Source organism: Poecilia mexicana, unplaced genomic scaffold, assembly GCF_051168715.1.
Source record: "Poecilia mexicana isolate PSO_F unplaced genomic scaffold, ASM5116871v1 scaffold_1, whole genome shotgun sequence".
NCBI lineage: Eukaryota > Metazoa > Chordata > Actinopteri > Cyprinodontiformes > Poeciliidae > Poecilia > Poecilia mexicana.
In genome coordinates, this window is record NW_028263370.1 from 2265393 (window position 1) to 2281329 (window position 15937).

Genomic DNA, 15937 nt, shown 5'->3' on the forward strand with positions numbered 1-15937 from the left:
AACAGTCTCTCCTTTTATTTAAAACATTAATTTTTGGTCCCGTAACAGTACTTGACATTACATCTACATCTGCACAGGTTATCAACAACCTTTGTCAAATATGTAAAAGTAATCAACATGACCTTGTGTAACCAAGCATAGTGCTGTCAGTGCTAAAGGCTGATTTGTTTCCAGAAGTAGACATTTCATCTGTTCATGTTGGATATGAACAAACATAAGGAAAAAGAAAAGCAACTGAGATAAGTCCAAGCTCAACGTGCTATGGGGGGAACTGAAGAGCCTGGTTAGGCAGAGAAGAATGCTGGAGCTCACTGGATGTAGTACTACATGGAGAAAACATTTCAGTCTTTTGGTCAACACAAATTATCTGTGGTACATTTGAATTTCTGTTGACACAAATATGAACTGATTTGTCTCTACCCAATATTCTTCCTCACAGAGATGTATTCTTACCATAGATAGTTCTTGTGAGTAGGCCTGTCACAATAACAAATTTTGCTGGGTGATTGTTTCAGAAATTATTGTGATAAACTATAATATTGTCATTTTGAGACCATTGTTAACTAATAGCATAAAAATTGTCCAACAATGCAAATACACCCTCTAAGGGGTCAAACTCATTTCAAAAGACCATTTAACACTGGAACTGCAAGACCTTTCAAATATATAAAAATGTGAGGGGAGTGGGAGGGGTCTGCATTGGGCACTGTTCACATTCAGATCCTCCAATTGATGGCAGGGAAGAGAGTATGAAGCGGCTCCACAGGTTCAGTGGTTCTCCACGGTCATCCAGTTTGAATCCGAAGCGCTCTCAGACTGCAGCTGTCACGTTCAGCTATTGAACCAGCGTTTTCCCAGCTCGCTCCTCCTCACTGGGCTTTCTGCTACGCTCTGTGGTAGGAGACCAGGAGCCCGGCAGGTAACTGAGGTAATGGTCACACAGTGACGACTGGAGATAGCGCTGCTCCCTCTCCATTTATTTCTATGGAGTTTGTGCAGCGAGGCGACAGACGCTTGTACTTATCCCGATGAGCAAACAGCACAATTCATTCATGTGAAATTTGTAGCTCGCACACGCAGAGGTGCACACGCGGGCTAGCAGCGCTACACAAGAAAGTTGAAAACTGTCATTTTCACTATCTGTCCCTTGTGTTGGATTCAGCCTGAATGGAGGAAAACTGAGGCTTTTAGCTCCCTGTGTGTTTAGCCGTTACCAAGGAAACGAGAGGGGAGGAGTAACTCGAGGCACCAGAATTGAGCTTTCTATCATCCAGTCTCAGGTTGAAAGAGAGACGACGAAAACAAACAAGCAATAGTACTGTCCTCATTTTATTATCGAGCTCATTTTAATTTATCGTGCAATTAATTGATTTGTTTATCGCGACAGGCCTACACTGTGTTGTAGGTCTTAAAATGGAGATGACAGCGACGAGTCCAGCCTGAAGTTTCGAGTTTCTAAACTAGAAGTTTTGTCAGCAAACTCTGGTCTGTTCTGAGCCACTGCTCTACCTAGCAGCTTTATTAGTCTGAGATGCTTTTTTCTGAGAGGTTCCTGCTCGCCCTTTCAAATTTCTAAAGGAGCTGAGTTTTGACAGAGACACTCCAAACAACCCCATTTGGTCGGCTGTTTGCTGAGGCGATGTCTTCCTGTATCCGGGGCTGTGTCTCCGTGGCGACCTCCCAGAGCGGGGCTCCACCTGCAGCTGGCCCAAGTCGGGCGGCACCAACTGCCCCTGCCAGTAACGGTGTCCTCCGATCACGAGCCCAGCGGTCCGGGGAGGGCGGTGGAAACTTCCTGGTTTTGCAAGGATAACTTTGGGTCCCCTGATCCTCGCATCACGAGCTGGAGACCTTGAGGTCTGAAACAGAGAAAGAATACACAGAGATGAGTGACCGACTGAGTACCACAAGGTGTTATGTATTCAGTTTTCATAAACTCAAGTATTTAAGCATTTTATTAGTTAATTTTTTTCAGTGATTTCAAATTAGGTTGGAATTGTATAACAAGATAAAGGCATATCAGAAAGTAACTTAACTCCAAGATATTTTTTATGTTCTACTAATCAAAGCTCCCCTTACTATGCTTTTAATAAATAAACCTTACAGACTGCTTCACTTTACTTAGCATCCTTTCAAAATATATGCAACTCTTAAAACAAACCATTTTATTGAAGCCACAAAAATACCTTTAATTTGTGTACATAAATAAACTCCTTTGAAATAAATGTCACTGAAGCATTTTTTTTTAGCTTTTCTAGAGTTAGTCAGTGTTTATAAACTTTTAATTTGTAATGAATGACTTTCTATTTTCTTTATAAGCTGGAAAACACAAAATGTAGAAGCCTAAATTCAGTTTTAGTTCATTCAGACTTTTAGAATAAACTAAGTTTATATTTCTTATGATAATTTGTTCATTAAGATAAAAATGATTACCAACTAAATCCCTCGTGCATACGAATTTTATATTAGACAATTTAAGGCCCAGGCATGTGCAGGGGGGGCTTGAGTCACTGCCCCTTTTATCCTTGATGCCCCCAGTGCCCTTTAGAGTTTTTTTTTTTTTAATGCACAGCACATTGCATTAGCATAGTGTAATGCAGGGGTCCGGTATCCAGCATGTTTTAGTTCTCTCCCTAGTGGTAGTAACAACCTCCTCAGCAAGTCAATGTTCTTAGACCTCTAATGAGCCATCATTGCATCCAGGTGTGTAAAACCAGGAAGTGAACTAAAACATGCAGGATGCCGGACCTCCAGGACCAACTTTGGACACCCCTGGTCAGATGTAATGTGCAATAGACTATGCTAAAGCCCTCCAGTAAATGTGCATATGTAACTGCAGTTAAAGATTTTAAAGGTGTGGCTAGATGCGCAGTTGGAGTGGAGCCAGTGGCACAAAAAGTGGGTATGCAGCGCATCCAACGCATAGGGGCGCTGCACCAGAGGGGGCGTCAAATCTCCATCTGGAGGGGGCGGCGCTCCGATGATGCCTTCGCATACACTTCACCGCGCCCTTACGCTCCTTCACCTCGTACACGTGTACATGTAAATGTAGCGAGTTCTACCTTTCACGCATCTTCGTCTCGGGGGGCAGGGCCGATTTATGTTTTCGCATCCACCTGAATAATATGTAGTTGCGCCCCTGAGTGGAGCCACACAATTTTTTGACCTCTTTCGTTTTATTCTTTATTCTTTTTGTGGATAAGTAACATTTGTATCATTTTTATTTTTGAAGTAAACCGTTTAACTTTAAGAGGATCCAGTCTGGTTTTTGTCATTTCGTCAGCAAGTGGACCAAAAGTGAAATATGGAGAGCGTCAAGCTTATGGCTTCATTATTTAGGAATCTACACAAAATAAGCTATAAAAAATAGCTACCTACTTAAAACTCTAAAAGTGTGTCAAACAAAGCTGACTGATTTATGTAGCCACCAAACTTGGTGGGGAAAATGGCAAAAGAAAAAAAGTCTCCAATGCTCCCAGCTAGAGGTCTGCAACTTTTTTCCACTGTGAAACTACACTATTGCAGAAACGGTTAATTTGTTTAAAGAATAATATTTCTGTATGCAATAACTGCAGAATTTCTCACCATTTCAACCCTCTTCAGCTTTCCACATCATTGTCTATGCTCTTTATCAGTGTTTTATTTCACAGTGTCTGGACCAAAGTAATTGGAGTAAACTCAAAAATATTTCTCTCTCACTGCAGTTTGTCATCTCTTGAACAGAGTAGAGAACACACCAACAATCTTATCAGACACAAACTGAAAATAAACTGAAACTGCTAAGAACAGTTTCTAGAAGTACAAAAAGGAATAGGAAGCCAGTCACATTTTTATTTCATCTTTTTACCTCGCTGCTCCACAAGCTAAACCACAATATGACGTGCAATAAAACTATGTCTAGAGAAATACAATAACTCCCTTTGCTCACCTCTGTCACTGTTAATGTCAAAATGACTGCTTACCAAAATCATTAATGTATATTGTGTAAAAATGGTTTATTTTTAACAGATGCATTTAAAAATATATCTTTTAAATGTGTCAATTGCCTTAATTTTTAGGTGTCTAAGATGTCTAAATAAAAACAAACTCCAAAAAAAAAAAAAAAAAAAAAAAAAAAAACACAAAATGGAGCAGCCATATCTATTAAAAATCTCATAAACATGACAGAACAAATGTAGCCAGTCATTTATGCTTTAGGTATTTACAAAAGTCACACAAATGATCTTTTTTTACTAATTCTTTTGCTCCTGGGTGCTACTCTGAGTTCAAAACTGTCTTGCGTCTAAAATAAAAAACAAACTTGAAAACTGCTCAAAACCTCTTATAACACAATCTAACATTTTAGCAAGCAGGAACACTTGCTAAGAACATAAAATTATTGCAACAAGTGAAACTTTCTTTAATCTCATTGTAGATGTGTAAAGTGTAAACTATAAATTCTAATTTTAACTTCTTACATGATTATTACCAACCTCAGTAAAATGTGGAAAACATGTAATCTTTTAATGCATTGACAAAATCAGTAATAAACTTAAAGTAGTTTTCTAATCGTAAACTTCAGAGAATATTTATATAATTTGTTCCTGTTTTATTTCCTTTGAACATCCAGGTTATTGTACAACGATCCCTGTCAGCTAAAAACATGAGTCATGTGAAGGGAGCGTCGATCTTTGCTGCTTATCTAAAGTTGTTGCCCTTCATCTTCATCATCCTGCCGGGTATGATTAGCCGAGCTCTCTATCCAGGTGCGCACACTCACACAAACACAAACACACACACACACACACACACACTGAACATGCTGGCACAGATTTTAATGAAGAAAACAAAGGTAAACATTAGGGATGTGCCGATCAGGTTTTTTCCTCCCGATACCGATACCGATCACCCATGAGGGCCGATACACCGATACCGATCACCGATACCGATCACATAATTATTATTATCATAAACACTACTGGTAACATTATGTGGAAAAAGGAACCATGAATTCACCTTAATTTAGACAAAAACTTGTTTTTAATAACTTTTTCCAAGAAGAAAACTAAACAAAACAGGCTTTGTGCAAATTGTACTGCTATTGATAATACTGTCTTTAACAGACTGATAACATATGAAGGCTCTGAAGAGGCTAAATAATACAAAGAGCCAAAATAAAACCTCTCAACATTGCCAAGAAGTTCAAGTATAAAACTTAACATTCAAAGGCAAAAACAGGATCCATTACAATAAACAATCCAGAGTTACTGAATGAAAACTTCCTGTTAGCATGGCGGCTAGCTGATTACTGCTAGCTCTGATTGGCTGTTTCTGACTGAGCGGAGTAATTATGCAGATCAGGGAGGAGATCGATTATTTTTTCAGAGATTATCTGTCTCATGTTAGGACAGCGAAAGTTTTAATACGTATGTAAAATTTATTTTTTAGGTTAGATGCTGCAGCTTTAAGCAGAGGTTCGGTGTGAGAGTCACTACCAGGTGGAGCAGAAGCGAAGCTCCGTCTGTCAGATATTACTACCTGTAGCGTAGCAGCGGTTCAACAGGAGAGCAGAACCAGCGTCTGACATCGCAGCTCGAAGACTTAAATAATTTTGCGGGTTATTTGTTTAGCTTTCTGACCGTCATGCTAATCCGGGTGAGTGTTTGTAGCTGTGCGCTGCTTTACCTGCTATCTGATCCTCCGTATGTCTTTTTTACTGCAGTGAGCCTCGATGTAGCCAAACTCCGTCAAGTATGGCATTGTTTTTGTGTCGTATTAGCTTCGTTGTGTTGATGCATTTTTGACCTGCTTCAATTTTCCGCCGCAACACGCAAACTTCCCCATTCACTCAGTGCGTTATAGTTCCACATCGCTTTGGATTTGTTGCTGCGCGTTTGCGCTGTGTGAAGGAAAGAGGAGACCAGCTGCACAGGCAGGCTGGGAAATGAGATGATCGGTATCGGCAACAAGAGCCAATGATCGCCGATCACCGATCATGCACTTTTTCACGAAAATCGGCCCGATTGTGATCGGTGACCGATCGATCGGCACACCTCTAGTAAACATCTCACGTTTATTCAGGTAGAAACTTGCTTTGCTATCAGAAATGAAATGAACTGATTTTGACATCAGTTTGTAAAAGAGGTGTGCGTGTGCATGTGTGTGTGTGCACGGGTGCGTGAGTGCGCGTGTGTGTGTGTGTGCATGTGTGTGGACGGGTGTGCATGTGTGCGTGTGTGTGTGTGTGTGCATGTGTGTGCGTGTGTGCACGGGTGCGTGTGTGTGTGTGTGTGTGTGCTGCTTGCATGTCCATGTGCCTTTCTTACAAGTCTATTGCGATTTTGGGGAAGCTCAGGACTTTCCCAGTGATCACTTTAACCTGAAGAGGTTAAAGGTCATGCAGGATAGCTGTAATTCATCGATTATTTTTTTAGATTTAAAAATATATTTCAGCATATTTTGAAGGATTGATGATAGCATGCTTTGATTTTTTTATTGCACCCTAAAAAACAAGAAAACTACTCAATTTTAAATTACACAAAATATATAAACATAAATCTAACATCCTATAATTTTTCCTTTTTTGAAGATTTACTTAAAATATACACCATACAAAGGCATGCCTACTCATTTAAATCTTTCACGTCACTACATGTGTATAATACAATTTTATGTCACTATTTGTGACATAAAACATAAAAGGCCATTGACTTCTGAAAGCAAATGCTTTAACTGTATTTTAATTTATGGTATAAGTGAAATGGGAGCTGAATGAAAGTACTTATAAAATATTGTAAATCATTATATTTTCCTTCTTCTTTACAGATTTATGCTACCTTGTATGGGTCTTTCACACAAAATCTCATAACAAATTCTGTTGTAACCTGAGAAAATGTGGAAGAGAGCATGGGGTTAGGCTTTTAAGGCCCTGGATCAAATAGTTCAAACAAAGCAAGTTGTCTTGACTGGTAACTGAAGAACCTAAACTCACACACACCCAAAAACACAGTAAAGCTATACAGAGTTTATAAGATGATCATAGGTCATTTTAGTTCTTTTCTGTGACCATCTCATTCTTTTAGCACCTCATACAGACTAGCATGTGGGTAGAATTCTGTGCTCACCTGTCCAAGGTGACGGTGTGGGGAAGCATGTTGCAGTCTGGGTAGTTGCTGGGACTGACGAATGAGGGAAGCGCCTCCCTCCGATTGGTGGGGTTCCCGCAGGTCCAGCATGCTCTGAGAGAAGCGAGCCATCATGTTGAGTCCGTCTCCGTGGGACGGCCCTCTGCCAGATCCAGTCTGCCCGCCGTTGATCAGCAGGTCACTGGCCTCCTGTTGAGGACAGTCATAGAACTCCTCCTCTGATGCCGTCGATGCACTTGAGGGGTCTTCGTTGACTGCTTGGTCACATATGACCTTAGTGCTGTCTTGGCTCCCCTCTTCATTGCTGCCCGAGTCCCTGCCATCGTTCTTTGAAGCTAACTGGCTGCTGTTGGGTACAAGCTCCTTGTGAGTGCGCTCTGTATGCAGATTATCAACCTGATCCATTTTTATCAGCGTGACCTGAGCTTCACCAGGGTGCTCTGCCGAGGTGGGGTCTATGACTAACTGCAGCGTGCGGCGTTTGGGGACAGGAGGTCCTGCATGTGCCATAGCTAGAGATTTTTCAGCGCTGTGTGTAGGCTGTGAATCAGCAGAAACTTTGGCTTGGGTTGGAGACTTTGGCAGTTGTGGTTTATGTTGTGGAGTTGTGGTTGGTTGCTGAGGGGAATCTGGAGATTCTGTTTGCTTGTTTTCTGCTGAAACTACAGCAGTAGGACCTTTAGGATTGCTATGTTTTTCCATTTTTAGCTCTTTTTTGTCCTGATTTGAGGTGGATTCCTCAGCTGCCACTAGTTGAGTCAGTGGTGCACTGAAGCGTATAGCCTGACTAACCTCAAACCTTTCTGACCTCTGTAAGTGAACCTGATGCGCCCTCTTTTCATCTCTAATATTGATGAAGCCGATCACGTCACTGGGGGGGTCTGGCTCTGGCCAGGTGGGAAGATAAGGGATTAAGTTGGCTTTCTCCAGATTGACTAAGCCCGGATGTAACGGCGCCTCTTCCATAACTTCTTTAAGACGTCCTTTCATCACCTTCAGCCCAGCAAGATTCTGGGAGTTTGATTCTTTTTTACTTGAGTTCTGGTCAGAGGAGGTGGGACTGGTGTGATTTCCCGCTGCAACCAAAGCATATTTGGGATTGATGAGTTTCCTTGCGACAGAAGCCGGGACAGGAGCCGGTACCGCCTGAGGGAGTGGGTCAGGGATTGGCTCGTCCTTCAAGGAAACCTTGCTCAGGGACACTCCCCGGGATATGAGGTAGAGATCCCGGAACTGCAAGTCGAAGGTCTCCACTGCCTGCCCTGTGATGACGGTGATGAGGTTCCGGTCCAGACGGGATGAGGACCAGGTGAAACTGGAATAACACATAGATTAAAGCACAGGTGTCAAACTCCAGTCCTGGAGGGCCACTGCCCTGAAGCTTTCAGATGTGCCTCTGCTGCACCACACCTGAATAGAATAATTAGGTCGTTAGCAAGGCTCAGGAGAACTGATCTACACTAGAAGGAGATAATTAAGCCATTTCATTCCAGTGTTTTGTGCCTGTGGCACATCTAAAAACTGCAGGACAGCGGCCCTTGAGGACTGGAGTTTGACACCCCTGGATTAAAGGTCACAGCGATAACTGAACATGCTTTGGTCTGCAGATTCCTACACTGTGGGTCATAATGTAATGTAGTTTATCTATTTGCTAAAGTCAAACATCATCTAATTATGTTTTGATCAAATTACATAATTGTCTAGGATGAAATTTTCTGGAAGAATCAGTGGTGATGCAGAAGGCAGGAACGGCTCAGAACTAAAGACTAAGTTTTCAGTGTTAGCATACAGGAAGTTCAGGCTAATTTATTTAAATTGCCATCAGATGATAACGGCTGTAATGCATCATGCAGCAACAAGTCTGAAAAGAAAACATTGGATAGTGAAACCATTACACAGGGTGTAATATCTCTGAAAGTGATTTGCTTGTACAGAGGTTTCACAATAACTGATGAATTTTACTGTTTTTGCCTTTTACTCCTTTATCATATTCTCAGGTCAACTGGGAGTCAAAAAAGAGGACATGATGTGAAGTACTGACAGTTCTAACAAATCATTCACTAAGGACCTTACATAAGTATTCTTACTCCTTGGACATTTTCTTTTATCTTTATTAATTCTCAAGGAAGTATCATTTACATGACCTTAGGCCTCTACATCACAAAACTAATTTCAACATTTGAAATAAGGTGGACAAGTGGACCATTGTATTATAATAGTCAAAACAAAAAAGCAACGTCACTTCCCTGAGAAAAATTATAAAGCAAAGAGTAAAAGTGTGAAAGACGAAACAAAAGAAAAGAAAAAATTAAGTTAGAAGTGTAAAAAGCAAACCACAAAAAAGAATACACCAACGAAAAACATAGTATAAAATAATTATGAAGTATGGCTATCATAGGAGAGTGGATTGCCAAGGAGATTTCATCAACTTTGGTCTCTAAAAATGAAATCAGATCTTTTAGATTTCACATAGTCTACCCAAATCTGCCACCACTGACAGAATAGTTCAGTCTTGTGATTGAGAGAGGCTGTTATTTTTTCCATTTTATAAATGTTATATCGATTCAGTCGTCTAAAGTTGGTTCCTTGGACATTTTCACATATAAACCCCCCAAATTTCTAGGGATGCAGGGATCCGCTTTGTTTACTCCCAATACAGATATTTAATATCGGCTGCTACCGCTCAGTTACAGAAAAACAGCTGAATTGATTTAAAGCAATTTTTTTCAAACAGTCGAATGTACTGAATTACAAATGTATTTAATGACACTGCACCAATACACCAACAGCTTCACAAGCTTGGTCAAACATGTAAAAACACAACTTTAATTTATTCAGTCAGTGCAACTAGGAGTAGAACAGCCAATGTAAAATAAATAACACAGAAACTGAAACTGGCAAAAACAATAGGTTGACTACCTTGGTCAAACGTAAAAAATAACTGCAACAGAATAGATCTGCTCTTATAGATCTGGCATATTGTTACCAATACCCAATCTGGAATTTCTTTCAATATTGGGACCAATACAGATATTGACATCAGACCGATTCACCTATACAAACTCTACAATACAGTCCTTAATACAGTGCAGTTGTCCTGTCCCATGTGCAGAAAAACACCCCCAAAGCATGATGCTTCCACCCCCAAGATTCACAGTAGGGATGGTGTTTTTGGGATGGTAACTCATCATTCTTCGTCCTCCAAACAAAGTTCTATTTTGATTTCGTCTGATCACATAACTTTCTCCCATGACATGGTCATGGGCAAACTTCAGATGGGCCTGGACGTGTGATGATTTAAGCAAGGCAACCTTCTGTGCCGTGCATGATTTTAAACCATGACATCTTAGTGTACTACCCATAGTAACCTTGGAAACAGAGGTACCTGCTCTCTTCAGGACATTGACCAGCTCCTCCCATGTAGTGATGGGCTGATTCCTCGCCTTTCTTAGGATCATTGATACGCAACAAGGTGAGATCTTGAATGGAGCCCCAGTCCGGAGGAGATTTGACACTCATGTTTAGCTTCTTCCATTTTCTAATAATTGCTCCAACAGTTGATCTTTTTTCACCAACCTGCTTGCCAATTGCCTCGTAGCCCTGTCCAGCCTGGTGATGGTCTGTAATTTAGTCTCTGGTGTCTTTGGACAGCTCTTTGGTCTTAGCAATGTTAGTGGTTGGAGTCTTACCGATTGTATGAGGTGGACATGAATCTTTATGAAGCTAACGACCTCAAACAGGTGCTTCTAATTTAGAATAATAAGTGGACTGGAGGTGGACTGTTTAGAGGTGAGCCAACAGCTCTTTGAGGGCCAGTCTTTTTGCTGATTGGCAGCAGTAACAAACAAATTATTTTAAAAAATCATAAACTGTGATTTCCAGATTCTTTTTTTTTTTTCAGATTGTCTCTCGTAGTGGACATGACCCTAAAATGAAAATTTCAGACCCCTTCATGATTTCTAAATGGGAGAACTTGCAAAGTCACAGGGTGTTCAAATACTTATTTTCCTCATTGTATATATGCAGTATATTTGATCTTTCCGATATGATGCCCTCAAAGACGGGGCTAGGTTGTTTTGCATGGCTGAAAGGTTGCCATGGAAATAAAAGGATTTCTCAAACATGCATGAAAGAATCAAGCCCTCACTGCAGGTGTGTTTTTGAGGAGAGGATAACATTATAACATGATATAAAACTAAAAAAAAGTTAAAGTGTATTTTATTTGTTGACATCATACTAGTTTCTCTCTGGGTTTCACTAGCCTTTTGTGCTTGAATGCTCAGGTCAGAATTAAAGTGGCTTGATTTCACTGAAAATGGTCAGGTATTGAAAATAATATGTAAAAACACTGTTCAAACCTCAAGAAAATCTGACAAACCTTTAGTCTAAAAAAGTTAGACTTAAACAAAAGTCCTACAAGGCAGTCTTGCAATACTTTAACACAGTATTATCAGTATGTTAGTGTCAAAGAACCAACTCATGGGCTGCTCACCTGTATGAGCCGGAGATGGCTCTGTCTCCATCTACAAGGAGAAACTTCTCGTTCAAGGAACCATGCACCTTCTGTGCCGATCGTGTGAAGAATTCCAAGCCTCCACAGCAGCGTACTCGCAGATTCTACACACACACACACACGCACACACGCACACACACATACAGTGTTAACACTATATATCTCTACAGGGTTTGGCATTCATTGCAGAAAGGCCTTTAATGCACAAAGGAAACATAATGGCAACAACAGACTGGAGAGCCTCAAAAGAAACCCTTTCCTTGTTGCTTAAGAGTCAGGTTTAATAACCTCAACATGATGCTGAGTGTCTGTGCAGGTTAGAGCTTGGACTGTCGTGCTTCATTGACACACCCTGTAGTGTTTGTCTTGGGTTCTGTGATAAGGGTGTGGTTCCTGGCTGAGCAAGAGTTCTGTGTGAAATCTCTCAGGAGCAGCTAAAGAAAGGAGCTGGAAAAGCTCGCAATAACAAAAAGGAAAGATAAGAGGGAAAAGTTAAGACAGGAGATAAAGTTAAGAAAGCAGATAATGCTGTTTGAAAGTTAGAAGAGGAACAGAAAAAGAAACTTATAAGCAACAGCAAATTGAGAGTGTGTGTGGTTTATGTAATTGCCTGCAGCACAGACAGGAATGTATTCAGCATCTTCCTGGCCTCCAGTCTAAAAAAAAAAAAAAAAAAAACCGTAGAAAATTTCCGTGAAACGCTAAGTATTTTCTGTTAGTGCCTGAACCAGTTTAACTCAGAGGCAAACAATAACAAAGGGGTTAAGTGAATGACTGGCTGGTGCAAGTTAAATGCCTGCAGGCAAAAGCTTGCAACTCTAAATCAATAAAGAACTTTGATCTCTCATATTAGTGATGTACATCTAAAAGTGTGATCTTATTGTTAAAAACAGTTATTTTCTGATGAATATGTTCTCTGGGTGATCAAAACTTTTTTAATTAGAATTATTTCCATTTATGTGACTCCAGACTTGTCATCTAATCCAAATCCAAGCCAAGCTCCTCATCAAAATAGTGTGTGTGTATGTGCATGCAGACCTTTAGGTGCCCCCGGTGCATATCAGCTCTGCCACACATGGAAAGAAAGCAGGGCACTGCAGCAATATCCAGAATGATGTACACAGGGATTTTACGCTTGTAGGACGCATCCAGAAGGTCTCGAAAGATATCCACATCTGTAAACACGTCCATCACCACAGCTATCACCTGCGCGCACACGCACACACACACACACACACACACACACACACACACACACACACACACACACACACACACACACACACACACACACACACACACACAGGAAACCAGAAGTTGTTAGCGTTTCCTGTTCCAAGGGTGGGTTCAGTTTGATAACAGTAAACTGTTATCAACAATATTAAACCCATTAATCTACAGCAGAAGCTGGGCACTTTGGAGAATCTAACAATAAATGAAGAAAAAATGTATTCCAGTCCAGTAAGTACAGGTGTTGTCGGATGACTGTTAGAGGAAAAAAATGTTTTACAGAGGTGATAAAATGCTGCTTGACTGGACACTGTGTTCCTCTGCTGCACAAAAAACAACAGTCCCATTGACTTAACCAAACTAGAAGCTTAAAACTGCACAGCTAGAAGATAATCAAGATGACTCTAATTATTCTGCCAAAGATCTGCCAACGATACTGCACTGCCTCTCTTAGATTAATTGGAAAATTAATCAATCAGTAGGAACTTATGATTTTTGAACCGAGTCTAATTATTTTAATGGTTCTCGCTTCTTTTGTAGACTAAAGATTTATGAGTAACAAAGGTAAAAGTGATGTACATTGTGCAGGCATGTGAACTCGTTCAGTGACGCAAGTGCATTTCTTTCCACTGACACTTCAAGCTCACACTTGTCTCAATAAAACACTGTAGGCGTGTCTAGGGGTGGCACATGGATGGGGCGAAGCAAAATTTATGAGACAGAAAATTGTGGCAGATGGTGAGATTTAAACTGAAAAGTCAGGTAACACTTTATTTGAAGGGGGTTGAATAAGACTGATATGACACTGTCATAAACATGACATAACACCTGTCATGAACATGAATAAGCCTTCATGAATATTTATGACTGTTGTCATAAAGCGTCATTCGGTAAATTATGACACTTTTAATACAAAGTTGACATTATTCAAAATGTCTTTGTTATGACAGCTTGACATTAACCAAGAAATCATTACTGATATAAATTTGTTCTAAAAGTATTACTGATTACACTTTAAAAATTAGGTAACTTTATGTTATTAAAGGTAAAGTTTAAACAGTAATGATTTATTGGTTAATGTCAAGTTGTCATAACAAAAACATTTTGAAAAATGTCAACTTTGTAATAAAAGTGTCATAATTTATCGAATGACGCTTTATGACAACAGTCATAAATATTCATGAAGGTTTATTCATGTTTATGACATGTGTTATGTCATGTTTATGACAGTGTCATGACAGTCTTATTCACCCCCCTTCAAATAAAATGTTACCAAAAGTCAAAACAGGGTTTCACAAGTGAGCGGAAACATGGCCGCTGGTTCTACAAAGAGCAAATCAAATATGCTGTTCTGTCACTAAAAGAATTTACAGTCAGGCAGTACTTATTATAGTGACTAGCATCTAACCACATTATCATTGTTATAAAAGCATTTTTATTAATAATTAAGACCTCTAAGCTTATTTTTCCACTGCAAGAGTCCAAAACACACCAACACTTATTATGTGAAAGGGGAATTTATAAAGGGTTAGTGACTAGTACACAAGAAGCAGCTTAAGTCATGGACACACTATTATACAAGACATGTATAACATGTATAAACATAGAAATGCTCTATAGTTCCCTAGTATATGGCTGAGCTGACATAGTAGACCAACACCAGCAGATAATGCAGCTCCAGACATTCTCACTAACTGTGGGAAACGTCACACTGGACATCAACTAGATTGGATTCTGCGCCTTTCCAATCTCCTCCAGCCTGGGGTTTTGATTTCCAAAATATACTTTGACGTAAAAAAAATAATAATAATAATAATACTTTGCCCACTAATCATCAAACGCTGCTTTCTCTCCTTCATCCATGAGTGGTCCAACATGAGCTTTGTGACAGCTATAGCTGTCTGTGTGAGTTGTCTGTGTTTGTGGTGACTCTTGAAGTCCTGACTCCAGCTGTAGTCCATGACTTGTCCGTTTCTTAAAGACTCTAAGATGGGTTTGACTCACAATTCTCTTAAGGCTGAGATTATTGCTGTTGCTTTTGTGTCTGTTTTTGTCTGTTGTTTTTTTTTCTCCACTAAACTTTTCATTGATGTACATGGATACAGCCCTCTGTGAAACGTTAGATTCTTTAGTGATTACCTTTTTGGCATTTCCTCCTTATAAAGTTAAATCATCAGTCTTCTATCTTAACATAGCACTTGCTAAATAAATGATAAACATTACTTTTTTAAAAACACTAATCATTTAGTTTATTAAGCTATAAGCTACACTGAACTGAGTTTATGCTTAGCTTATTTTGACCAATGAGCCATAGAGTTTACAACCCTTTACAAGACGATCCTCAATTATTCATCATAGTATGCATCTCTAGTCTTGATCTAATTTTAATAAGCTCAAGACAATGTGCATAAAAGAAAATGTCATTTGATTAGCTTAAAGACAAAATGAACATATCGTTTAATGGGTTTAAAAATCATGATGCACAGTGTTTTATTGTTTCACAAGAAATATTAGCTCAGTGACTCTTGAGAATAGGGACAAAACAGGTCCTATGGATAAAGCACAAAATTTGAATAAAATATACACAAAATATAATTTTTTCAAATATGTGACTAAACTAACCTGGGTCATTGCTGAATATTTTTTTTATTTTAAACATAGTAGTAGGTGGATGGTGTCTTTAAAATCCCTTGTCCCGGAGCAGAACTCAATACATTATAATAGTTTAAACAATTAAAGAAATACTAAGATAAGATATTATGACAATTAAGTGCAAGTATTCATATAAATAATTATAAAAGTATCAATAAATTGAATTATAAATATTTTTTATATATTTTCCAACTCAATTGAAATTTGTCACTAGTTTTTGTCAACACCGTCAGACATAAAAAGAATGTAAAAAATAATAATCAGGCATTATTGGGGGGCACCAGAACTTCTGAGGACCCCATGACCACTTCCTTTCTCTTCCTTTGCTAAGAGGCTAGTTAGCTCTGGTTAGCTTAAGTTATTCTTTAGTTTTTTTCTTCTGTTTTATTCCGAAGTTGTTCGTCACAACCAAGATGTG

General features: G+C 39.4%; 1 protein-coding gene across 1 annotated transcript in view; it reads right to left on the reverse strand.

Moving 5' to 3' along the window:
• The window catches only part of sack1gb (scaffolding CK1 anchoring protein Gb), a 17526-nt gene continuing 1589 nt past the window's right edge, over nt 1–15937 (reverse strand). The window contains exons 2-5 of the mRNA XM_014977710.2: nt 12676–12843; nt 11617–11741; nt 7104–8439; nt 1–1859 (exon numbers count right to left, since the gene is read on the reverse strand). Coding sequence (XP_014833196.2) covers nt 1506–1859; nt 7104–8439; nt 11617–11741; nt 12676–12843 — 1983 coding nt within the window. The 3' untranslated portion in view covers nt 1–1505. The remainder of the gene's footprint in view (nt 1860–7103; nt 8440–11616; nt 11742–12675; nt 12844–15937) is intronic.